At 33.2% G+C, this 27203-nt stretch overlaps 4 protein-coding genes across 4 annotated transcripts; 1 reads left to right on the plus strand and 3 right to left on the minus strand.

Annotated features, from left to right (window-relative positions):
- Positions 1–2731: 2731 nt before the first annotated feature.
- LOC7490925 (uncharacterized) lies at positions 2732–4287 on the minus strand. Its single transcript, XM_024611629.2, has one exon. It carries the CDS (start codon positions 3836–3838, stop codon positions 2906–2908), a length of 933 nt encoding a protein of 310 aa, XP_024467397.1. The 5' UTR covers positions 3839–4287; the 3' UTR covers positions 2732–2905.
- Positions 4288–5126: 839 nt separating this feature from the next.
- On the minus strand, positions 5127–6711 carry LOC18094430 (expansin-A7-like). The gene is made up of 3 exons (XM_024597972.2): positions 6455–6711; positions 5976–6285; positions 5127–5613 (listed from the first exon to the last, which is right to left on the minus strand). The coding sequence occupies exons 1-3, from the start codon at positions 6639–6641 to the stop codon at positions 5301–5303; spliced, it is 810 nt and encodes a 269-aa protein (XP_024453740.1). The 5' UTR covers positions 6642–6711; the 3' UTR covers positions 5127–5300.
- Positions 6712–8432: 1721 nt separating this feature from the next.
- Positions 8433–11613, minus strand: LOC7490927 (PGR5-like protein 1A, chloroplastic). The gene is made up of 11 exons (XM_024608859.2): positions 11288–11613; positions 10792–10907; positions 10575–10671; positions 10366–10466; positions 10083–10139; positions 9850–9926; positions 9614–9665; positions 9282–9392; positions 9078–9175; positions 8918–8992; positions 8433–8806 (listed from the first exon to the last, which is right to left on the minus strand). The coding sequence occupies exons 1-10, from the start codon at positions 11487–11489 to the stop codon at positions 8923–8925; spliced, it is 981 nt and encodes a 326-aa protein (XP_024464627.1). The 5' UTR covers positions 11490–11613; the 3' UTR covers positions 8433–8806; positions 8918–8922.
- A 12064-nt stretch (positions 11614–23677) lies between these two features.
- Positions 23678–25431, plus strand: LOC7490928 (leucoanthocyanidin dioxygenase). Its single transcript, XM_002298045.3, has 2 exons — positions 23678–24297; positions 24575–25431. Exons 1-2 carry the CDS (start codon positions 23789–23791, stop codon positions 25146–25148), a joined length of 1083 nt encoding a protein of 360 aa, XP_002298081.1. The 5' UTR covers positions 23678–23788; the 3' UTR covers positions 25149–25431.
- The last annotated feature ends 1772 nt before the right edge of the window (positions 25432–27203 follow it).

Raw genomic sequence — 27203 nt, forward strand, 5'->3', positions numbered from 1 at the left:
ATTTGCTAGTATAACCTCTACTTCTCTTATTAATATATATGACCTCTACAAAATAAAATATTTTTTGTTGTTTTGTGTTATTCAATTAATAAAAATAAAAAAAATCATTACAAACATAAAAAAAGAAAATCTTGGACAGTTTAATATAAAAATAAAATAGGTATATATCTAATAATAATTTTTTTTATCTTATTAGATTGTGAGGGTCAAACCATAGGCTTCTCAACCCAATGACTAAAATTGTCAAATTAGCAAAATATAGAATCAAGGGCCTAATGGGATAAATTCCCATTTTATGACTAATTTTGGCTCTAATTGAAAAGTTTTGCATATTCATAGACAACTATGAATAAAAGGAGAAATCAAGGGCTTATTTAAATTTGGTTGTGGACTCAATTGGAAGAATTTAAAAGGAAAAATCAAAAAATTACTGCATCACATTTATCTAAAGATTTATTTTTAAATAATCATTTATTGAAATGTCTAGTTGATGGTTTTCTCTATATACCTCTACAAGAATGAGACGGTATTTGACTTATGTTTTTTTTATTAAAATCTTTTATTTTTTTAATATTTTCGTATTTTGTTTATGTTTAATTATTTTAAGTTCTTTTTAGTTTTATTTTTTTATTATTTTAAAATATTTTAAAATTTAAAATTATATATATTTAAATACTTGACATTTTATTTGTATTACATGTTTGTGCTTTTCTAGGTGGATGATATTGTTGTTACAAGTAATAATGTGAATGCCATCACTGGATTAATTCACGAACTTGGGAAGGAATTAGAAGTTATACTTCTTGGGTATCTAGGCGTCATGCAATAGTCATGGCCTTCGTCTTCACCAAGAAGAATATATCAGAGACCTATTCTACATGGTAGGTGCAAAGCCAACTTCTACACCTTGAGCTGCAGGCAACAAAATGTAAAAATTTAATGGTGATCTCCTTGACAATTCAGCTCACTATTGCAGTACTTTAACTCGATCAGGCATTGCATACAGTGTCAATTTCTTCTCTCACCGGCTACTGAACATCTTGCTGTGGCAAAGCATGTTCTTCAATATTCAAAGGGCACTCTTGATTATGGCTTACACTACACCAAAGGCTCTCTGCAGTTGAATGGGTAGAGTGATTCTAACTAGGCAGACAACCCAAATGACCACGAGTCGGCCATTGGATATGGCGTGTATCTCGGCCCCTGTCTTGTTTCTTAGACAAGCAAGAAGCAAGTTGCTGTTGCACACTCCAGCACTGACATAATACTGAGCAATGAAACTCATGGTTGCAGGATTTTATTTGATTCGCATGCTTCTTAAAGAACTTTATATCACTCTCAGAACAACACCTTGTCCATGGGTTGATAACATTGAGCACTCTCCTTGCATTCCAATCAAGTTTTTTATGCAATGATAAAGCATATTGAAGTGGATAATCACTTCATTCGAGAGAAGAATTTTACCAAGGACATTCAAGCTCATTACATTTCTATCCATGATCAGCGTACCGACATTTTTACTAAGAACCTTCCTTCCTCTTAGTTCTTAATTATAGCTACACGGCAAGCTTATGTTCATTCCCCAAGCAGTTCTCAGTCAATGCAGATCATGAAGATTAGTCAACAGCAAACACTCCTAAGATCACTCTAAAATATCTTGATCATTGTAAGTCTTGGTAGCAATTTTGTATTTCAAACTTGTAACAAGGTCTACTATATATCTTGAACTCAAACTCCATCTAATTGCTACATACATGGATCGTCAATACAACACTACTAATGAACTCTTTCATTTCTTTGTTTAAACCAGCTATTTTATTTCTTTGTTTAAATTAGACGCCACTGGGTTTTTTTTCCTTTTGAGCTTTGTTTTGGTACAAAGGTTTGCTGATGTTTTCATCATAGTTAATTTGCACCTTTTAATCTCGCTGGCCTGGCAATTTTCTAGACACGCCTAAGCTTAACTCACAAGGGTAATCAAAATAAAACCACTTCAAAGCAAAGCTACCTCGCACCTTTAGAGGTAGAATAGATGCCTAGCTTGTATATTGTCAGTGATCTAGACTATATGCGAGTCTCTTAACATTTTTTTTTTGGTTTTGTTGGTGTTGCAATCTCTTGACCAAATTTACAAGTGAGACAGAGAACATGAATGAAGCTTAAGCCCTCCTCCATAATCCACCGTGTTCAAGTATTAGGTTTGACTTTGCCTCATATCACAAAGTATTCCAAAAATCATTTCTTGATGGTCATTCTAAAAAGGTACATGCCTACGCTGCCATGACATTAGGAGACATCGTCTTAAAACAGCATCATAGGACGTGTAGCTTCTTTTCCTCTCAAACGCCTATGACAGCATTCTATGCACTCGGACTCGAGCAGCTTTACTACTTTGGAGCATTGTTTTTTCACCATCCTACTTGTCTATCCCCGACCAAAAAGGAGGGGGGGAAAGGAAAGAGAACAGTAGGTTTCATTGCTGAATGCTTAATTAGAATGTGAGAAATTAATAAGAGAACTAACAGGAAAAAGAAACGAGAGATGAATTCTGCATATATGATGAATGCACCTTCATATTATTTTAAGATTCAAATTTTGAATTAGTTCTTATTTTGATCTAGAAATTCCTGTCATAAAACAAGATTATTGTCCTAATTACCTAATATGAATCATCTAGTGTTTATAGTCTAAGAACAGAAATCATCACAGCAAATTACAGAAGAGAAGGAAGTAAAGGGAAGGTAAAAAAAAATATGAAACAGAACTCAAGAGACAGAGTTGTCTCTGTACCAATACAAAGAACTTAAAAGAATTTGGCTGATCTACCCTTCTTCTTAATACAAATTCCTTGTCCTTTCATCTAATATTACAAAAAAGAATAATGATCATAAAGAAAATGAACAATTTAAGAAGGATAAGGTATATACTCATGCTCAATTATAGGCACTGTCCGAGTAACAGTTGCTGTAGGAGCCCTGACATGACCAACCATTGATACTTGGAGAGCTTCCTCTTCATAAGCCCTTCTCTCCATCTCTTCCATTCTTGCTTTCTTCTTTACCTTAACAAACATTGCTACCAAAAGCAACCCCAATAAAATCACACCAATTGCAGTCCCAACTGAGCTCCCAACCACTACTTTCCACAGGCTGATCTTCTTTTTCATCATCTGCATTGACGGTGGTGGTGCTGGTGGTGACTTGATCACCAAACCATAATGCCCATGCCTTGTAGCCACACAAACAAATGGCGATGTAGGGTTTCTTAATGTCACCTTACCATCATTTTCAAAACTAGCACACAATGGCCTAATTCCTGATACGTTGGCAGTAGTTGATACATTGATGAAGTCTATAGTAATTGGTTTTCCTCCAGCATGAATTCCGATCTCAAAAGAGTTGCTAACATTCACATCACTGCCGAAATTGTAAGCTAAAAGGCCTAAAATGGGTGACACAATTTGATACCCTGATAAATCATAGTTAGCATAATATATAGAGGACCAGTTAAGATCCAAGTTTTGTCTGATTACCAAGAGTCTCTCAACACATGGCTGCACAGTTACACCAATACCCAGATGAAACTCCTTAACTTGAGCACCATATCTTCGTAGACTGCCGCATCGAAACCTCACTGTATCGACTTTGATGCCGGAGAAGTTTGCTGGTAAATCTACAGTGTGCACCATACCTGTCTTGAAGTGTACGCCACTTGACTTAAGTGTGTAGTCTCTAATGAGAAGGTCAAGAAGTCGAGCTGATTTGATCCCTTGGGCTTCAGTTCTCACTAAAGCCAGTGAAAGAAGAATAATCAAAGTGAGGAAGAAGAGAGAACCCATCCCAGGATTATGAGCTAGGAAAATGCAGTACGGTTTTTTTCTTGTAATTTTCGTGGCTGTTACGTGTACATCAAAAGAAAAAAAAGCTCAATTTCTAGATCAGCTACTTTCTTTACCTGTGGATGTAACAGAAGTGAAGTTGCAAAGAGGAAAGCTTGAACTTTTAGGAAAATTTATGATGAAAGGAACTCTTGGAATATTAAAGAACAAGAAAGTGAAAAGGAAAAGAAAGGAGTTGTTTTTTTTGGCTTTCTTTATAGTAGAGAGACTTGGAGAGAATATACGTTAGGTGGCCTTGACAAAGGATTGCCAGTGGTTCATGCCAAGGCGGCAATTCCCATAGCATACAATCAGTATGCCTGGTAATAGAAAATGTCACTGTTAGCGTGAAATGTGATTGCTATCATGCCATGTCTGAAGATTTCTTCTACTTGTTACGTTACAGGATACTAGGATAGATGGGAATGTTCAAATTGGAAGCAAAACCCTTTCTGCATTTGCCGAAAATTTGATTTACCACGTACTCAATTCCAAATGTAATTGAACAGTCCAGGAAATTATTGCATCTGCAACACTGTATGTGGTAATTGTTGTTTAATATTGTAATATTTTTTACAACAAGAAAAGATTTTCTTTGTCTGCCCTTGAAGGTAGAATTTGGAAGGGGTAAAGTGGGTTAAGGATCAGGTAGGAGAAGGCCTGGGAGAAATGATTTGGAGCGTGGACTGATGATGACACTTGGTGCCTAAAGGAATTGAAAAAGGGAAAGGCGTGCTCGGGGAAAGAGATGAAGGTGTAGTCCCTCTTCAAGGCTCAATACTCTAATTGTGTTGATGACATGTCTCCCACTTCAACAACTTTGTGGGTCTCATGTTAGCTTCGCTAGTCATGGCGATCCAATTCTTTTCTCCTTCTGTTGGGTCAAAAAGCCAGATGGTGGACGTCCAATGAATGAAAATAAAAATAAAATAAAAAAAACAAATCTGATTTTGCACATCTACAGCAGGAACAATTTGTTTCTTGCAAGTCTTTGGAAGCTTTTTTTCCTCTTGTTGTATTGGTGCCTTTCGACACAAAGTGACATAATTGGCGTTATTAGGCTTTGAGATTTTTCGCTATTAGCAACTAAAATTAAATTTTAAGAGGTTGATTTGATGGTTAAAAAGATTTGCTTTATCTTTTTAATTTTACAGATTCAAATATTAAGGTTAATACCAAACAATCATTAAGTTTTAGATTTGAATTTTGATTTAATTGAAGTTTGAATAAAAGAAGCACAGCAGGAAGAAGGATCAAATAATCTGGACATCTTCCACTAGATCTCTCATTACAGCAAGTGAAATTCCATTCTTGGTTCACATACAACGCAGGAAAGTCTTAAAAAAATGGAAAACAAGGGCCTCGAAGAGGCTTTTAGAAAAAAAGTAGAAGGATAAGTGGAGTATTGAGCTTGACATCAGTACTAACTGAAGTTCACAGTTGATTTATATGTCATCCCTGCACCCCAGGTTGAAGGAGCAACATTCAATGCAATAACAGTCTGCTTGGTTGTGTAAGAAGTGATCTTGAAAGATAGAGCTTGTCCTCGAAGGCTAGCAAATGCCTGGTATGAAGCTCCCCAGTTATGGCTCATGCTTATCCATCCTGTTTTGCTTCCCTTCACCCACATGCTGGCAATGTCACCACCTCCTCCTACATTCATCACATACACCAGCAACCAGTACCCATTTCCTTGGAGCTTGAATCGAAGCCCGCCAGTTCTTGCACATGGTACTCTACAACAAATACACGATAAGGTTAATTAGAGGATGATTTATTCTGAGCCAAAGTTGATAAATTGTTAAAAAAAAAATTTCCTTTTTTTTTCGGGGGGGAGGGGGTGTATTCCAGGGTTAGATGGTCCTCAGGCTGGCTTGCATAAACCAAATTCACTTTCCAAATCCAATTAAAGAGAATTCACGATGGAAGTGAAGAATTCATAAGAAAAATGCATCCAAGACTACTCTTATAATGCTTTTATATATATATATATAGGAAGTGTTCAGCACGAGCAAGCTCGTTCAAAAACGTTTGTGGCGTTTGGCCCACATGTAGTTGACTTCTGAAAAGCATGGAAAAGCTAAGAAAGATGGCATACCTTCGGTACATGACTGGGACGATGCCAGCCTTCCATTGAGCAATTTTCATGAATGCAGGCTTGGACATGTCAAAGTGAACTCGAGGAGGGTTGCACCATCCACCATTGTTAGAATCCTGGGACCAATTCGGAGGGCAGATGTTTGTAGCAGTCACCGTTGTAATTACCCCATAGCATGCAGGAGCATTCGTACATTTTATTTGGTAACAAGTCCCACAGGCATATCCGTTGTTGAATAATGTTGTGCTCAATGCAGCAGTATTGGTTCCGTATCCAGTTTGGAACAAATTTCCATACCCGCAAGCCCCTCCTGAATAAATTAACCCCAGGAAAAGAAGGCAAATAATTATTTAATTAATTAATTATATGTAAGTACACTGTAAATTGAATTATGTTGTGCCTAATTAAACACATAAAAGGGAACATTTTATTATAGCAGCACTTGAAATTAATCGGAAAGCAAAAGAAGGGTACCATACCCATGGTCTCGCGAGCGGTCTCATCGCCATAAAAGGTGGCGTGGGCAAGCGACCATTGGCTCGGCCGGAACACCGTTGGTACGCGTGCTTTACCATAACCTACGGCCATTGATTTGCCGATGAACATTGCTGAAGTCAACACTATCAAGAAGAGGCTAAAGCTCCATGAATGAAAAAAGGAAGCCATGGCTTTTCTGTTGACTATTGCTAACCTCTCCTCGAAGGCCTTTGTGAGAAAGTACGGTGATGCTCCTCCATGTTCTTGTACTTGACATCCTTATATAATGTCCCATTCTCCAAAAAATTGGCTTCGTGACGGCACGAAGATGGTGGCTCTCAAGTCAAAATTATTGGTTTAATATGGAGAAAAGAAATGTTCATTTCAGTTCTATTTAGTTGTTGACGTGCAGGCAGGTTTTATTCTCCTTGTTGCTGGGGTGCTATCTGTTGAGCCGTACAGTGAATGGAATTCCTTTATCTTTAATTTCTTCCTCTATTTTTTTTCCTTTAATGGTATTTATGATGGTGACTATTATTATTATAATAATTTTTAACAAAACATTAAATAATATATCTAAATTATTGTATTTACATTCACGAAATTAGTGTTTTGTTCTTTACTTTTTCAATCACACCCTTCAATAATTCAATCTATTTTTTTAGTTTTTTTAATTTTTTTCTTTAATATTAAATTATTTTAGGAATTATATTTCAATTTTTTTTTCAGTTGGGTTATATGTTGGTCTCATAGATTTAGTTTTTTTTCCCTCTCAATTTTAGCCTTTAACAACATATTAGTTAAAGGTGGGGTTTCAAATTTTTTTTTATTTACTTTTTATGAATTATCTTATGACTTAAGTTGCGGGTTTAATAGGTTAACCCAAATTAACTTGGCTTATTCTTGGGTTATTTTTTTTAGGTTGCTTTTTTCCCTCTCAACATTGGGTTAGTTGGAAATTGAGTTTTTTAAATTATTATGATTTGCATTGTATTGAGTTATCTCGATCTCATGATCTGAGTCGCTAGTTTGTCAGGTTGAACTAGGTTAATTCTATTCATTTTTTATCCTTTTTTTAATTGAATATTTTTTTTAATTTTACCCTCTAACAACTCAATATTCTTTTTCATTTAGTTTTTTTTATTTCAAATTCAACTTTTAATATTAGTTATTTGATAATTAGGTTTCGTGATCTTATTCAATTTATTTTATATGAAATTATCCTGATCTTATGAATTTAGGTTTTTTTTTTCAATATCAACTTTCAACATTCAATCTATTAGAAATGAAGTTTCGTAATTTTTTTTATTTTCTTTTTATAAACTTATATTGGTTTAATGACCTAGGTTGTAGGTTTAATAGGTTAGTCCGAGTTGACTTGAGTTGTTTTTAATTCTTTTTTTAATTGAATTTTTTCATTTCATCCTTTAACATTGGGTTGGTTGGAAAATGAGTTTAATAAATTTTTTTATTTACTTTCTGTAGAGTTATCATAATCTTATGGTTCAGATTGGAGGCTTAGTAGGTTGACGCGGGTAATTTTTTGTTTTTTTTTAATTTAATTTTTTTTTATTTCATCCTTATATATTTAGTTGATTAGGAGTTGAAGTTTATAATTATTTTTTTGAATTTTTGAACACCCTAGCAGACATATAACATTGTGGATTTGCAATGGAAATTTTAATTGTATAAAGTAATTAGGTGGTATACTATATTTATTTATATGTGTATCAGAACTCCTTGATTTTAATTGTAACTCCATAACTAGAATTTCTTGGAGGTTGTCATTTGAATTGAAATAGATTGAAATTTTACGAGCTCCGAGAATAATAAAGTATTCGAGTAATGTTGCGGGCAGTAGAATCTTGATGAAGAATGGGAACATCTTCTAGCAACAGAAGAGATGAGTGAGCGTATCTGTCCTGATAGTGAACAAAATCATGGTTATATTTCGTGTTAGCTGCCCCAGGAAACCCAACCAATCAGCAACTGTGGTGTTACTTTTGCCAATGATAACAGCAAGGAAACGATTCATCATTCTAACTAAATACAGCGGATTATAGAACTTCATGGCAACACACTGCTCTCAGCTCCTAATTAACAACCCTGGGATAGGTAGATGTATAAACATGTACATACTTTCATGTACAATATTAACACAGTGATCAAGATACAATCCAGTACACAATATCTGAAAATTCTCTCCGCCACAAATCTCTGCCAAGTTTCTGCAGAAGGCGTACTCTTTGCTTCCAAACTTACGAGTTAGCAACACTTGTACTGTATATCCCTTTAATGGACTTCTGCTTCATTCAGTAGCCATGACTGTTATGACTATCCACAGGATATTATCCCTTTAATGATGAAGAATAAAATCAGATTTCGAGCACTGATTATTTATATCAATTACCAAGCATGTAACACTTCAGAGTTTAAGCAGACTGTAGGATAGATAAGGTGTTCACCTGTATCAAGCTTCGCTTCCTTCCGGCAGTGTAATCAACCGTGTTTTTGAATTGTAAACTAACTCGGTTGAGCAACTGAAGCAGAGTATTGCAGCAATGTCATTAATCAAAAACAAAAGTTCCATTGAGCAATGTGGTCTGCAAATGGCATTAAACTTACTTTGAGCATTTAAGGGTGTTGGTGGTTCCACCACTTGAAATAGACAATATGGTTCCAAAGAAGGAGCCGTTCTCCGTGCCACAGTTGGGGCAGGGGCCCTATAAAAATGACATTATCCATCAGTAATTTTGCAATGTGCAGCGTGATGACATTATGTGTCTTCCCATTAGAGTTTTGGAAAAGAGTCGCGAGATCAAATTATACCTTCAAGATCAAAAAGTCCTTCACTATTGCATTTGTTAGTGTCAGAGCTAACCAAACAATGAGGGGCACAGCAGCAAACCAGGTGAAAAGGAAACTGAATGGCTCTGGGAGCTGCAACGCAACAATTTACAAAACATATAAATACAAAATATAAATTAAAGCTCCAAGTAATGATTGATTTTTTTCCCCTTTATTATAAGGATTAAATATCTCTCTAATATAAAAAGGAAGATTTGAAATCAGCCTTGTCTCACCAGTGGTTTGAATGATATCATGAATGTGTATATATCTGTGCTTTAATTATAAAGTCTTGAGAGGAAGTGACTGTTTACCTCCAAAAGATAAGTGATTTCAAAACCAGTGAGATCATCCAAGAAGAAAAACCTGTCAAGACAACCCAAAAGAAAATCAGACCCCTCCACCCACCCAGTTCCTGGTAAAGTAGATCAAAATCATCAAGTAAAACCTTTAACCATGATTTGGAAGGAGCCTCCTCCATTTACAGAAAATAAACAAATAGAAGGACAAGTCAGGAAAATGATTTATGGCACTGAAGAGTCTCCCTTACAAGCCTAGTGCAGTAACGGTTGCTGGTACGTTCAGCAGGAACATCTTCAGATAGTCAACATACAGGTCACTGTAAACCTGTGGGAAGAAAGTAAGCAGCTTCTGTTAGGTTGAATCCTGCATGTCTTTTCGACCATATCCAAAGATTACTTGAGCAGAACTCAAAGGAGTGCACGGTCATTGCCCAAAACTAGAAGCACTAGAAGTACAGGGAGATAATTGTAGACAGCACACCTTTCTACTACGAAGACTGCATCTTGGACCCTCGACAACTATTTCGCTGCCTTCAGACTGTAGGATAATTAAGGTAAATAATACATGGTATTAAGAATAATTAGGGCGGCATGAAACAATTAGAGCTAGCAGCAATAATATATATGATCAACTGATACTGCAAACATTTTTGCAATAGGAAAAATGTAGTAAATTGATCTGATATGAATTATATCAAGAAAGCATGGGTATGTTCTTGCAAGTTGAAAATTATGCACAGACGTGAAAATAACCAAGCACTGACCTTTAATTTCATTTTCAGCTCATCATACTCTTTATCACTCATGATTGGATTCTCTGATACATAAGCCATTGAGGCCTCAAGAAACTTCTGTTCATCAGAACCTGAGATACATCATAGAAATACAGCAAAAACCATCAATGTGACAAATTCTCCAATTGAAAGGATAAACATATAGCCTAGGAAACTTCATTGTGAAGAACAGTTCATACTCAGCATAACCACGCTGCTTCCTTCCCACATTAGTTCTTCCTTGAGATTATCAAATTCCTCATTAGACATTATAGCTTTTCCCTCATAATAGAATGCCTATAAAATGTAAAAAAAAAAAAAAAAAAAGGAGTACTTCATCATACCTCTTCTTTTATACAGTGTTATGCATTGGATAGAGTAATGAAATGAAAACACTGATTAATTGTTGGAACTCACTTGTAGTGCTTGTAGAAACTCTTGCTCCATTTCACCTATTGACTTTTTTCCTCTCTTGTCTATGCTACAGTATTGCAAGATTTTACCATCAACCATCTCATCTTCTTGGGCTTGATCTGAAAAGGAATGTTGGAGTTAGCAGATGCTTTTCTTTTTTCCATTTTTTGATGACTGGATTGGATTTCATTTACCAAAAGAAGACCAAATCAGCAGAAATTTGTGATTTATATGACCATGGATTTCAAGAATCGAACCCAATTTTTATCTTTCATGATACACTCCACTCCAGGTAATAATCAAGCAATGAAAATATGGCGCTTAAATAGAAATAGAATATTGGTCTATACTAATACAAGCTAGGCTTAACTATTAAAAAACATGGGGAATTAATTAATCTCTGACAGAAGAAGGAAGCTAGCAAATCATTGTGATCAACAGATACAATTAACAAAATTAAAAAGCAACATGCATGGTTAAAAGAGCTGGTGACACAAACCAGCTTGTTGGTCAGCAGTGGCCTTGGTAGGTGGTAAAAGCATTCTTCGCCGCAGAGAAAACTGTTTGACATTGAAATGAACCCTGGTACTGCTAGAGCAAGAAGGAGGTGGTAATGAAGAAGATGAGGAGATGAATGGTTTTTGAATCGGAGCAATGAGGACTCGAGGAGATGTCAACGTAAATGCTAACTTGCCAGCCATAACAGTATTACGGGGACTCTGCAATGTGGTTTCAGGTGAGTGTTTGTTTCGTTGATTTGGTGATTTTGGTTAATGGGCGTATCTTTGTTTTTTTTTGTTGTGATATTTTGGAGGGAGAGAAGTAGCAAGGGATAAGGCAAAGAGTAAATGTGTGGAGGGAATTGTAACGGTATTTTCAAAAAATCAAATAGTTGGTTTTACTATAGCCAATGGAGCTTCCAAATTCTGCCATGTCATTACTTGGGGCTGACACATGGATGGCAGGTGCTGACCACCTGCTCTTATATGTGTCATCACGTGGACTGATGGGCTCCACTCTCTCTCTGTCTTCTCATTTTTTTAGTGGGATTTTGTTTTAGACATGTGTTTTTAATCAATGGTGGACCTGATTTTGGTTCGGTCTGTGATTCGGAAAAGGCTAGGGTTGAGGGCTTTTGGTTTGGTTTGGGTTAAGTGCTTTGGGCTCTAGAATTGTTTCATCTCTTGAGCTCCTCAAATTTGAGCTCAAAATTTATATAGCCCATCATGCTCTTGTACCTGGGTAATGCGTTATTTAGACTTAACACAATCATCCTCTTAATGAGAGTTCTATCTATACCACCATTATTAGACTTTAAAACATGGATGATTTGTGCTACATCACGGGCTGAGTTAAATTTTTTTAAAATAAAAAATATTGTTCAGACGATGATAACCCAAACCAACCTGAGTTAACTTGACTATTATGTGATCTGAGATATGAAATCAAAATAATTCTGCATAAAAAAAAAAAAAACAAAAGAACCACAAAGCTCAAGACCCAAAAATCTAATATCAAATGATGAAATAAAAAAAATCAATTTAAAAAAAAAGTAATGTTGAAGAAAAAAACTCAAGTTAACACGGGCTAACTTGACCAACATGCAACCCATGATATGAGATCGAGATAAAACAAAATAAGACAAATAAAAAAGTTGTCAAAAAAGGAGTAAGTTAAATAAAAAAAACACTAGAAAAAAAACATGACTTAACTCAGGTTAACTTGACTAACCTGCACTTGAAATAATCCAACAGGGAAAAAACAATTACAAAGCTTAAGGGTCAATAATTTAATGTCAAATAATAGAAAAAAAAATCAGATTCATTAAAAAAAAACATTGAATAAAAACCTGAGTAAACTCAGGTTAACTCAATTAACCCACCACTCATGATATGTGATCTGGATAAACTAATAAAAAAGACAAGTGGGACAAATAATGAAGTTTAAGGCCTAATAACAGTGTAATGTCGAATGATGAAATTAAAACGACAAATTAATTTTTTAATAAAGGACCTAAAAAAACCAAAATTAAATCAAGCTAATATTTTAAACCAATGACACGGGTCATAAGACCGAGATTACATTGTAGAAAGGAAGACACAAAAAATCACGAAGTAAAATTTTCAATCATAAAAAAAATTAAAAGCAAAACAAATACTAATTAAAATAATAAAGACCAAATATTGTATAAAAACTAAATGAAAGAAAACAATTAGGGATTAAAAAAAGTAAATCAAGAAAAGGATAAGAAAATAGAAATCAAAAGAATGAGGAACAAAATTGGATAAAAATTTAAATGAAATAAAATGTTATGGGATAAAATTAAAAAAAAAACAATAAATCAATAAAAGGATAAGAAAAATAGCAATCAAAAGAATAAGGACCAAAATTAGATTAAAAATATAAATGAAATAAAATGTTAAAGGATAAAAAAAAAAAAAGAGTCAAGAAAAGGATAAGAAAGTAGCAATAAAAGAATAAGGAACAAAATTGGATAAAAAAATTAAATGAAATAAAATGATGAGGGATAAAATTGAAAAATAAATCAATAAAAAGGTAAAACACAAAAAAAACACAATCAAAAGAATAAGACCTAAATTCGATAAAAGAAATTAAATAAAATAAAATGCTTAGAGATGAAATTAAAAATTAAAAGAAAAAAAAATCAAAATCAAAATAATGAGAGCTAAAATTGATAAAAATAGAAACCAAAGGACACAATAAATTTTTAGAAGAGCTAGTGTGAATTTTTAGGCTAGGAGAAAAAAATAGAGAAGAAAAGATAAAAAAAAGGTCATTGGACCCCAATTGCACCTCTGATATGTACATGCGCCCTAGTAACACTAAGAGGATGACGTGTCACTCCTAATGCCATCACGAACGGCTGAATATAATAATTGAACGGTCACACATGCGCTCCTCGTAGGGTGCGAGGACCATCACATGCTGGCGCGTGTATTGCATGGGTTAACAATTTTTTTTCTAATAATATTTAGTTTTTTACATTTATAAATAACCCCAAGATCAACCAAAAAATAACAAAAAAAAACATAAAAGAATAAAAAATACCCTTGAAACGATGTGTATATTTTTTTATTTTAAGAGCAATCTCATAAGTTCACGTTAAAAAAATATAAAAACACAAAAAAAACCTTATGTACAAGTTTAAAGGCTTTTTTCTTTTAAGAGTATCACCGCAATTTTACTGTGCAAATAACAATAAAAAGATAAAAAAAAGCTCTTGAACCAAAGTTTTACATTTTTCTTCTTTTAAGGGCAACAAATTCATTTAAATGTGCAAAAAAAAAAAATGTGTAGACCAATTTCTCCCCAATCAATCTTGTAATGTCAAATGGATTACTTTGAAAAGATGATTTTATCCTTACTTACAAGCTTTGTCAGTTTTGATGAGAAGAGCAATAACATCATTACAATGTTCCAATGAATAATATAATGTGGTTAAATTCCCAGTAAAACACTGATGGCTTTTAATTTTGTTTTAATTAAGAAAAAAACTAAATGGTGTGGGGGAAGACATTTCTTACCCACACCCATTACATTGTGGATTATAATAGTAATCTAATGTTTTGTTTTGCTTTGTGTTTTTTTTTTTCATTTCAGTCATTTTTTCTTTGTTTATTGAAATTTTTATTTTCAATTTAATCCTTTAATGCGTGTTTGTTGGGATTTTGAGTTGGTAATTTATTTTATTTTATTTTTATATGGTTATCATAATATCAAAAAAAATTTCAACATCTGATGAGTCTTCGATTTCACAAAAAAAATATGTAATTTTGTTGTTTCATTGAGATTTAAAGCAAAGGGACCAAAACTGAAAAATATAAAAAATAGAATCCTTTTTTTTTTGTTTTAACAAAAGGTGCTTTCAAGTATATCCTTCATCTTTTATGTTTTGTTTTAGTCATCAAATATTTTGGATTTCAATTTTGCCCTTCAATATTGTGTTGATTAAGATTTTTTTGTTGATAATTTATTTTGATATGGTCTTATATACTCCCTATTGTATCAAGTATTTGCATCAATATTAGGTTGGTGATCAATTTTGCAAAATATTATTCGAATTCTTCATTTTTCTAAAGATTGAAAGTAAATGGACTAAATTAAAGCTTAGAAAAACACCGAAACCTGGAGGCAAGAAAGGCAAGAATGACATAGGCTGTCACATCAACTGAGGCAAAATAAGAGAAAAGAAGAAAGAAAGAAGAATGGGTTTTTAGAGCCATACCAAACCTCCTAATACAACAAACATTGCCATATATGGGAGTGGACACCATGACAGTTTCAACGACATCAAACACGTAACCAATTAGCGATCAAGTAAATTCTCATGCGCCACTCAAAGTATGTGGACTTCCTCCCACCCTGGCGCATATGAAACATGCACTCGATATTTTCCTCTTTTTCTTTCAGTTTAGTCACTTAATTTTTAAAACTTCTTCGATTTAGTCTCAATTAATATTGAATTGATTGAGAATTGTACTTCATAATTTATTTTGTTTTTCTTTTACATGGTTATCGGGGTGCAAACAAATGTCCATGCATTAGGTTACTGCTTGATTTTGTAATCGTCTATTTTTTTTAAATAAAAAATGGTTAAAAAAAAAAACCAAGTTACTAAACTTTGTGGAGTCCATGAGCTGGTTTATGGGTTTGCTAGAAAAACCCGGGCTGCCCTAGTTTTTAAGTTTGGCGGGGTAACCTTTTTTTTTATTGGACTAAGTTTTGTGATCATTTATTTTTTATCAGATAGTTAAAAATATAGTTTTGGAAAAAAAAACATGTTATTAAACTTTATATGGTCTATTAACCGGTTTACGGGTTTGGCAGCTTAACCCAGATTGCCCTAATTCACGAGTTTGGCAGGTTAAATTTTTATTTTTTTTCTATTTAATATTTTTTTCTTATTTCTTCCTTTAACATTGAGTTTATTGAAAATTAAGATTCATAATTGTTTTTCACTTTCTATATTGTTTTCACGTTCTCAAACAAACATTCTGATATTGAGTCGGTACTTAACTTTGTGATTGTTTTTTTTTATGTTTATTAATGCTCACAAATCAGGCACACGAATCTTAAATTTATAAAGCTCGCAAGTACATGTATCACACATAGCATATATGGTAAGTTAAAGCCACGGGATAGTCCTAAGGATTTGCTAATAGAGTAAATTAACCTAATTAACCAAATTGATTAACAAAAATTTAAATCGGTATTTCGAATTATTATCATTTGAAAATTAATTAAACTAAATAATTCAAGAAAAAGGGTATGAATTGAAAACAAGCGAAGGAGAAAATAATTTTAGCAAATATTAGGTATCTCGGTTATGATTAATTAATCCCCTTATTGATTTAATTAAGTCTAACATAAAGTCCAATCGTAATTAGCACTCGAATGATACTAAATTCAATCAAGCAAAATAGTTGTTACTAGTAATCAATTTAAGACTTTGACAAATCATAGATCAAATACTTACTATGCATTCAATATACGTTCATTCATCTTGTCGATACACGACATCACACAACGACTCTACTCTTTTTTTAACAAAAAGATTAATCGGGAAAAATGAAGGTTTAATTGGAGTCGCCATCTAGTAATTTAAGGGAACTAGAAATCCCAAATTAGACATTGGTCCTAGAGATTCAGGTATTGTTTTAGTTATGATTAAGGGAAGGTAAACTCCACCGTTAAAACATCATTTCAAGAGAAAGGTTACCCTTACTTGTGTTTATTTTATTTTATTCAGATGTTATAATATTTTGAACTTATTTGCAATTTGTTTTTAAAGATGATTAACGTCGATCCCTAAAAATAAAAATAGGAGACACGTCTATAATAATATCATTCCTTAAAAATAGGAGGCTCGTAAAAAAATATTGATGTTTAACCCTAAAAAGGAGAGCTACATCTGAGTTACCAAAAAGAAACAATGAACACAATCCATATTTTATTTTTAAACTTTTGACATCGGTTCTTTTTTTGTAAAAAAAAGACGTGTCGACAAACAATGTTCATTTTTAAAAAGAAAAATTATGTTGGTATCGCTAAAAATGGACATAACCCATACTTGAGAATTGGGCTTTGGACCCGCGCACGATGACGGGATAAAATGGATGTTGGACCCGCGTCATTATTCTTTTTTATATTTATTTTGGGTATTTTACAAAATACAAAGAATACTTGTATAAAAAATAAATAAAATAGCACTAGGAATCCCCAAAATTACCTGAGTGCCACTGTATAGGTAAAGACTAAAATACCCTTGAACTTCCCAGAAAATTACGAAAATATCTCTAGTGGCGCGTGTATCTCACGCGTGGCCACTGTTGGAAGGGTGAAATTCTTCGACGAGATTCTTGGCCAAAAAGGGTAGATTCTAGGGGGAGAGGATTCAGATGATGGTGGTTTTGATGGCCGTTGATGGCTGATGAGAGAGAATCGACAGATTGAAGTTTTGGGTGGCCGAAGAAGTCACGGTCTTTTTCCGGCCAGATTCGACGCCGAAGGCAATGAAAAACACCTGGGTTTTTCTTTCGAGGAGGTGGACCGATCTTTGTTGCAGTGTGGTGAGATGTACCAGTAGCTTGGTACACCGGGTTACGTGGCACGATAGGATCAAAGAGCAGATTATTTTAAGGGCTGAGATGAATTTGGGTTTTAATCTAGTGTGGTAAGTCCTATTAGATACTATATCAAAGTAAGGATCTAGTAAATACTATTAGATCTAACTATTAGGATATTTTTGATATTTTTTAAAATTATTTTAAAATAAAATCAATACTCTCGTGAAGAAAGTAAAAAAACATCAATATTAATATTAGTATCTCTTTTCCTTCTCTCTTATTTCCTCCTCTTCTGGCGAATTTTCAGGCGAATGTATAGCCAATGCTGGGACATGGGAATTTATGACCAGGAGACACGGATCTGTTTAAAAGCAGCGAATGTATTAAAATATTTTTAAATAGTTAAGAGTCACTGTTAATCTATGAATAGTCAAGATTCAAGATTGATGACAACTTTAATTTAAAATAATTTAATACAAATAAAATAATAAAATGTTAAAATATTAAAAAAAAAAAATGTCAAAACATTGCAAAATCCCCGCAAATACAATCATCATCATTTGTGATGGCAAGGGGAAGGTCTCTCATAATATTTTTTTAATCAGTTATTAATATTTTTTGTCTTCTTCAGTTGAATAGTGAAGTGTTCGAGGAGATTCATGAAGTTCTCTTTGAAGATAATTATGACAGGATGATCGAGGAGAGAGAGGAGAGACGAGGATTAGACATTGAGGAGTATAAAGTTTTCTTTGATGACAATTATGACACGATGATCGACGAGAAAAAGTTACCTAAACATGTTTTTTTTTTTAGTTTTCTTTGAAGATAATTATGACAGGATGATCGAGGAGAGAGAGGAGAGACGAGGATTAGACATTGAGGAGTATAAAGTTTTCTTTGATGACAATTATGACACGATGATCGACGAGAAAAAGTTACCTAAACATGTTTTTTTTTTTAGTAAAAAAAATATTTTTTAAAATTTTAATTTTTTATTTTAAATTAATTTTTTTAATATTTATGGATTATTTTAATATGTTTATATTAAAAATAAATTTTTAAAAATAAAAAGTATTATTATAATGTATTTTTTTAATATTTTTGACACCACCTAAAAACATAAAAAATAATTAATTTAAAACTAAAAAACAAACGTTATTTGAAGAGAGTCAAGAAGGCTATTCGCTCTATGTTACCTGCTGTAATACATATCACCGCCCCAACTGGTAAAATTTGTTTTCCTTTATTTCTAAGGAGTAGACAACCTTCGAAGAAACTAGACCAGCATTGGTTGTCCAAGCTGGAAACCAATTATTTTGTCTAAAACCAGCGTCCTACACCCCTGTCTACCACTAGGCAACTTCCTGTAAGTTAACTATTAATTATAAATAGAACAGATACTCCAGTTGATTAAACTCCATCCTGATCGTCTTTCATTGGTGTGTGTATTCGCGATTGTTTTGGTACGTCATCGTTTTTTAAGTATTGTTTTGGTACGTCATCGTTTTTTAAGTATCCTTTCTGATTTTTTTAAGGAAAAAATGTATAAAGAAAGTACATCGCCTTTCAGCTTCGATCACTCTTGCCAATATTCTAATTACCAAAACAACTATACATAAGAATAGTTGAAAGCAAAGCACAAAAGGGTTATGGTAAAGGAAAGAAAGCAAAGAACATAAACGGGGCAGGTGTAGACAATGAACATGCCGAGTGCTGACTGAGAGTTGGGACTTGGGAGAGCACGATTCTACAACTACCCCCTTGATGTCATGTCTTTGATTGTAAGTTCAACAGTTTATTAGTACAATTCAGAAACAACAAGGTTTGATTTATTATAGTCACGTGTCATCCGCTATGCCACATGCTTATCATTTATTTTTTCTAAAAATTAATCCCTCAATCCAAGGCTATTTGGATCCTACATGTATATATAATATCCAAGTTTTTTTAGGCACTGCATAGCCAATAATCCAAAGTTATTTTGAGTTACGTAGCATGTGGAGCCCAAGAATAGTTGGATCTCGACAAACAGTCCAACTACCACGTGTATTAAAGGATGTACCCAACGTAGAAGCATGAGCTTAAACGTCACATAGGAGCAGGGGTGTCCTAGCACTACTACAGGAGCCCAAGCACCATATATTATAAAATATTTATTTATAATATAAAAAATAATATTTTTAATATTAATACTTTTTATTATAGTAAAAATAATAATATTCATAACACAAATAATATTATTTTTAATTCCAAAAATATTTAGAATACAACTAATAATATTTTTTATATTAAAAATTTGAATCATTATAAGAATAATAATATTATAATAAAAATAATAATATCTTTGAGATAAATACTTCATATTCTAAAAAAATAATAATATTGACAACGCAAAATATAATTTTTTTATATTAATACTTAGAATTGTTGAGTATTTTTAATAATACTATGCCGCGGGTTCACTCTTTATTTTTATAAAAACTTCCATAAAAATTATAATATAAATAATAATATTTCTTTCAAATTTATTAATTATTTTATTAATAATACTAATTATAATAAAAATAATAATATTTCTAAAAGAAATAATAATATTTAGAATGTTAGGACCCATGAACATTGAGTCTTGATGAAGGACCTAATAGAATTGGATCCTTATGCTAGATCCATTGATCTTGGGTCCTGACGCTAGACCCATTTCTGTTGAGTCCTTAGCCATGACCCAAGCACCACTTGTCCCCAACCCAACGCAGCCCAAGCGCCACATGTGTGCTGGAAAGTGCCCAAGCCATAGGTAGAGCTCAAGCGCCATGTATACGCTGTGAGTGCTAACCTATAGACTTAGCTCCCACCAACAATATAGTTCATAGTAAAAGCTCTTACAGTCCACAGTGAAAGTATTCACAATACATCTACAGTGCAGCATAGTGTAATTCACAGTAAATTCACTTATAATAAACAATAACCCACGCTACAGTGGAACACTAATTCCAATAAGTTATAGTTAATGATAATCTGTAGACTGTAGCCATCTTGTGAAGGAACAAGACTGAGCCAAGAATGTGATCACCAAAGACAATTGTTTGATTCCAGAGCGTAAAACTCAGTAACCACACCACTGACTGACAACTTCGAGATTTGGTTTCAAAACTCTCGGAGCTTTAAGATTAGTCGAGAGGATTAAAGTCACAATCGAGAAAGATTTTAAAAAAATTGACACAACTCTTAGCTGAAATTAAGGTTACTTGGAATTTGTTGGAATTTAGAGAGGTAGCTTTGATCTTTGATAATCACGAGTTTGAATTCTTTCAAGATCATTAAAAATTTATATAATTATTAACTTTAGAATTTATATAATTAATCAAGATACATAAAAACTATTCTAAATTAATAAAAAAAATATTAAAATCACTTGAAAGTCCAGTAGCGGGAGTGGTTGAGAGATGTGATGCTGTCAAAAGAGCATCTCCAGAGAGTGAACAAGAAAAGAACCGTTAGGTCTCGTGCTTGAACTCTCCAGTCAAACCAATCTTGCGTCCGAGACCACCCTTCTTACGCTGCCGATGAATCTGGTATGGTCTCTCATCACGTGATTATCCCACCCGAATCAATTAATATCCAAAATATCAAAATTTAGCATCTAACATCTACGTCGCATTAATTACGTCTACTCATTGCTCCTTTTGAATGTCTGACGCACCGAAATAACAAGGAAAGTTTACACAACAACAGTCAGAGAACACTATGAATGCTTGATTTAAATAATCGAAACATAATCGAAGCAGTTTAAAATAATTAAATAATGTTTTTAATTATTTTAAGAAATATAGTTTCGGTTGCTTCTTATTTTAAAATACTTTTTAATCGAAACTAAGTTTACAAGGTGTGTTAATGTCACTTTTAAAAATTTGACTTCTTACAATCAGCTATTGTAACTTTCTTATAGTTTCATTCCCCCCACCGTCCATTTCTACTAGTAATAGTAATAGAAAATAATTAAACACTTCAACGGCAAGAATTAATTAGGTTTCACCTTGTAATACCTTTACAAAATTTCTGTATACTTGGTGGAAGACTGTATATAGTTGACGAGCTATGGATGTATTTGTCAAAGAACCATTTCAACCCAATAGCTTAAGCTATTAGGTAAGGTCTCAGGATATGATTTATATTATTATCTAACACACCCCCTCAAGTGAAAGCCCTTTGGACTTGAAACTTGCACAGACCCACATTACCTTGTGCTTAATTTTTATCAACTTAATGGGGATGGTGAGATTCGAACTCGTGACCGCTTGGTCATTAAGGTTCTGATACCATGTCAAAGAACCATTTCAATCCAATAGCTTAAGCTATTAGGTAAGGTCTCAGGATATGATTTATATTATTATTTAACAGTATTGTTCTAGGATGATTTTAAGACAAAATTTAAGAACAAATCTTATTAAAGGTACCATCAAAAGATTAAAGAGCAAGAGTTATTGACACTGAAACAAGAAGGAATATGAGTGATAGAGTATGAGAGGTATTTTCATTACCTTTCCATGTTTGCTCCTCATTAAATACCCACTAGGAAGCATATGGATGAAAGATTGCGAGATGGGTTCATACCAAATTTGAAGCAAATATTGATTGCTTTATAGTTCAAGACTATGAGAGAGTTGATTGAATCAACTCAAGCCTTGAAGGGTTCCAAAACTTGGACCCCAATTATTTGGTCATCTGAGGTGAAATGAATTTGTTGTAATGGAGGATGTATTGTCAATTCTATTAAACAAACTTTTAGCTGACGATGTATGGTCCCCTGTTTTTGTAAAAGAAAAAAATCAGGTGTACTTGAGCTTTGAGCTTTTTTTCTTAAGGCTAAATGTGCTAGTCAGTTCTTCGATGTGCGTTTGATCTTATTTTAAATAGCCCTTTATTTATTTTTATTTTAGAATAAAATTCTTTTTGAATAAAATCATTAAAATTATTTTAAAACAATTATCCAATTAAGCCATTGTTTTCAAATAAAATTGGAGCTTTTAATGGTAATATTAATAATTACTTTAGATATAATTTTATATATGAACCGAATATGTAGATTGTTTTAAGAATTTCTCATGAATATTTGATGATAATAATAATAATAAATTATCTATTTATTATTGTTAGTTTTTATATAATTTTTTCAAATTAATTATTAATTCTCATATATTTTTTCATAGAAAATCATGGAGTCATGATTTTGTTTACTTATTGAAACTTTCTTTATAAATCATGGTACGTTTTTATTGAAATAACAATACTTCCTATATAAAAAAGTTTTTTTTTTTCAAAACAAAGAAATACAAAATATAAAAAAGAGAGTTTTAATTAAAAAGATACATTTTTTTCTTGAATATAAATTATTGGAATTATTTATTATGAATATTTATTTTAATTTAATTTAGTTTTTATTAAAAAAAACCACATTGTTAATAAAAAAAGATATATTTTATTGAAACAGAAAAATACATGAATAAAATACAGAATATTGCTTAAAGATATTTCTTTCTTGAATATAAATTATTGGAATTCTTTATTATGAATATTTATTTTAATTTAATTTAGTTTTTATTAAAAAAAAACCACATTGTTAATATAAAAAGATATATTTTATTGAAACAAAAAAATACATGAATAAAATACAGAATATTGCTTAAATATATTTTTTTTCTTATAAATTTCTATATTAATTATTACAAAATTAAATAAAAAATATATGAAAAGTGTCCCACGACATCGCACGGTACACTGACTAGCTAGTAAAAACTATAATGAAAATCAATGAAACTAATTGAAACAAGCCAATACTTTTGAGAAGAAATCGAAACATCCCATTAACAATTATCTATATATATATATATTCATCTTGCAAATCTAATAGAATAAGATTTTGGACCTCAGAACTTTAACGGGGGGAAAAAAGAGAGTTTTCCTACACGAAGTAAAATCACACAAAAAAAAATCATCTGAAAGTCCATGAGCACGTACGTGAGGAACTGAGAGAGTTAACGTTGTCAAACATTACGGCAAATTAATGAAGTAAACAAGAAGAGGACCGGTAGGAGTACTCGATAGGCATCGCCTCACCCCCCCCCCCCCCCCCCCCCCCCGTGTCTAACCCTCCAGTCAACCAATCTTGCATGCGAAAGTCACCTTTTTTCACTGGTCGTGCGAGTCTGGTAAAATGTTTCATCACGTGACTAACCAGCCCAATTCATGTCTCTATCTCTAATCGTTTGTCTCTATGAACACCATCCATAAACTTATAAAATTGTGCCGAGCGTTTGCTGAAACCTCGCAGCATTCTTTTAAAAGATTTTGTATTCGTTGTGTGCTTTGAAAGCAAAATTCAAGTTTCATAAAACATCATTAGTGCTATTGTTGTCATGGTGACTTCATCAGTGCTAGTTCCACGAGTTGAGAGTTTGGCAAGCAGTGGGATTAAATCAATCCCAAAAGAATATATTCGGCCCCAAGAGGAGTTAAATAACATCGGCAATGTTTTCGAAGAAGTGAAGAACAATGAAGGGCCTCAAGTTCCAACCATTGATTTGATGGAAATTGAATCTGAGGACAAAGTGGTCCGGGAGAAATGCCGGGAAGAAATAGTCAAGGCAGCTAAAGAGTGGGGTGTTATGCACCTTGTCAACCATGGAATTCCTGATGATTTAATCGATCGTGTCAGGAAAGCTGGCCAGGCTTTCTTTGATCTTCCAATTGAGGAAAAAGAGAAGTATGCTAATGATCAGGCTTCAGGAAATGTTCAAGGGTATGGAAGCAAGCTAGCTAACAATGCCAGTGGGCAGCTTGAGTGGGAGGACTATTTTTTCCATCTCATTTTTCCTGAGGACAAGCGTGACATCTCCGTATGGCCTAAGACACCTAGTGATTATACGTAAGCTTTCTTTCTTTCTTGAGACTTCTTCCTTTTTAGTTAATTCTACGTTGCTCAGACTCCAGATCCATATCTACATGGGTTCATGTCCGAAACTTGTAGTCTCGTACCCATGTCGGACCTGGCTATTCTTTCTATATTTTATTAAGATTTGTCATATAAGGAAAATTGAAGGATGGAAGAAACACAGTCTGTGATAGTCAAGTCAAATTCTTGCAGTTTATTCAATCTCATCTCCAAACTTACAATATAAATCATAAAATTGACAACTTTGCAGTAAAGTCACTAGTGAATATGCAAGGCTGCTGAGAAGTTTAGCGAGCAAAATTCTGTCAGCACTATCACTTGGCCTGGGATTGGAAGAAGGAAGGCTAGAGAAGGAGGTTGGTGGCATGGAAGAGTTACTACTCCAAATGAAGATCAACTACTACCCCAGGTGCCCTCAACCAGAACTAGCTCTAGGGGTTGAAGCTCACACAGATATAAGTGCACTCACTTTTATACTCCACAACATGGTGCCTGGCCTGCAACTCTTCTATGAAGGCAAGTGGGTAACAGCAAAATGCGTCCCCAACTCAATCATCATGCACATTGGCGACACTGTTGAGATCTTGAGCAATGGGAAATACAAGAGTATTCTTCACAGGGGACTTGTTAACAAGGAGAAGGTAAGGATTTCATGGGCAGTTTTTTGCGAGCCGCCGAAGGAGAAAATCATCCTCAAGCCACTGACAGAAATTGTGACTGAGGCTGAGCCTCCATTGTTCCCTCCACGCACCTTTGCACAGCATCTTGCGCATAAGCTTTTCAGGAAGACCCAAGATTCTCGCACCCCCCCAAAAGCTGATTAATGGAAGCACATCCCTGCTCTTCAAGCTATTGTGCATGCTGCCCTGGTTCCTATGAGACTATTAAGAAACAAAAAACAAGAAGAAGAAAGAAGGTTCATTATGACGACGCCTATGACGTCTTATGTTATTTCAAGTTGGTATTGTGATTTGTTCTCTATTAATGTACGTGGCAGGTTTAAGACCGTGGATATATATGTGTCTGTCCTCCGTTTTTAATTGGTTGCTATATTATGTACCTGCTTTAATTTGATTGAGTAATAAAGGCCGACGTCTTTTCTCCTTATTGCAAGGTCAACTGTTGATGGAATATATAAATCTTAAATATAAGGTCTGTCTGTAGAAGCATTCACTTAACATTAGATTACATTGACTGACGAGTACAGCCTGTCTTCTTTGAGTTTTCTAGTTATGCGAGAATTACAAACTTTGTTTCCTTGCAACAGTGCAACTACTCCTCTTCTTATTGAATATATGTACAAAATAGGGGTGGTTGTGGATAGACTCGGTGGGATTTTTACTATCCAATCCAATTCTTAATATTTTATTAAATATAAACACGACCTATTTAGTTTTATTTTAAACTGTAGTTGTACTTTGATTTTTGTGTGGATATTATATTATAAATACTCACTTGTTAGATATGTTAATTGTTTTATTCTTCGACAATTCTAAAAAAATATTAGAAATGCTTGATATGCTTCTTAATCCTTAATATATGTGTGTGTGTGTGTCTATATATATATATATATATTATACATTATTATTTATAATATTTACATTATCTAACATTAACTAGTTAGGTTAGATAACGTAAATATTAGAAATGAGCCAATGAAATGTATATAAAGCTATGACTTCTTTCTACCAAAGCTCTCTTCTCTTTTAGATTTATTTTGGTCTTGGATACTGATTTGGGGCCATGTCCTCAATGATTGAGGATTTGATCTCTTTTTCAAGGAAAGGGTCGTGACAAAGAGGATTATGAATCTTCAGTTCCAATAAATAGGGTCACCAATTTTATCACCGGAAAAATGTATTGGCATCGGTTAACATATAGTCCAAAAATAACCTCCCACAATAAAATAATAGAGGAACTCTTCAGTATATATGCTACTTGAAGAAAATGATGGGCAGTCTGCAAAATGAAATAAAGACAATATGCTACTCGAAGAATCAATATATAAGTCAAGTTTTTTTTTTTTTTTTTCACAATAATGGGCTCAACTTTCATATTTATGTTTTTTCTTTAAGTGTCTTGTGGATTTATGATGTATGAGTTTTTTTTAGTATTATGAAACTATATTTTAAAAAATAAAATAAAATATACTCTTGACAATATGTCCACTGTGGGATTTACGTTCTCTTGCTAGTTTTTTACTAATGGGACCAAACTTTTTTCTGAGAGTATATGATGCAGAAGGAGAAAAAAAAAAAAAAAAAGAAGGACAAGCACAACTAACTTATGTCCAATAGAATTTAATTTAAAAATTTATTACTCAATATTAACATAAATTAATTTATGTGGGGAAAACACGGTAGTTGCCAACATTGTTCACCATCTCACAAATCACTGTCGATTGTAATAGTTAAATTTTTTAAAAAAATTAATTTGGTCCTCGAATTTTTTGGCACAATTTAGCTCTTTTGAACTTAAATTAGTACCCAATTGCATTTGTTTTTAAAGGAAGGGCTGGATTGAAAATCAGAGGACCAAAGTGAAAATGATGGGTAAAATAGGTGGTGACTTCGAATTTCAAACAAAAAACACTACAACATTTAACAGTTTTACCGACGGAATTTTTTCGTTGGCATAAGACACATATTCCGTCGGTAATTAATTTACCAACAAAATCACCGATGGAAATGCTCCGTCGGTGAATCTTTCATCGGTATTTTTTTATCCATCGATAAATCCGTTGGTAATAAAAAAATATTATTACCGACGGAACTGATGTGTAAAAAAAAATTACCCGCTTCATTCCGTCGGTAAATCCCTCGAAAAATACTATCGGTAATTATTTAAAAGTTTTTTTAAAAAAATCATTTTAAAAAATT

Source organism: Populus trichocarpa, chromosome 1, assembly GCF_000002775.5.
Source record: "Populus trichocarpa isolate Nisqually-1 chromosome 1, P.trichocarpa_v4.1, whole genome shotgun sequence".
NCBI lineage: Eukaryota > Viridiplantae > Streptophyta > Magnoliopsida > Malpighiales > Salicaceae > Populus > Populus trichocarpa.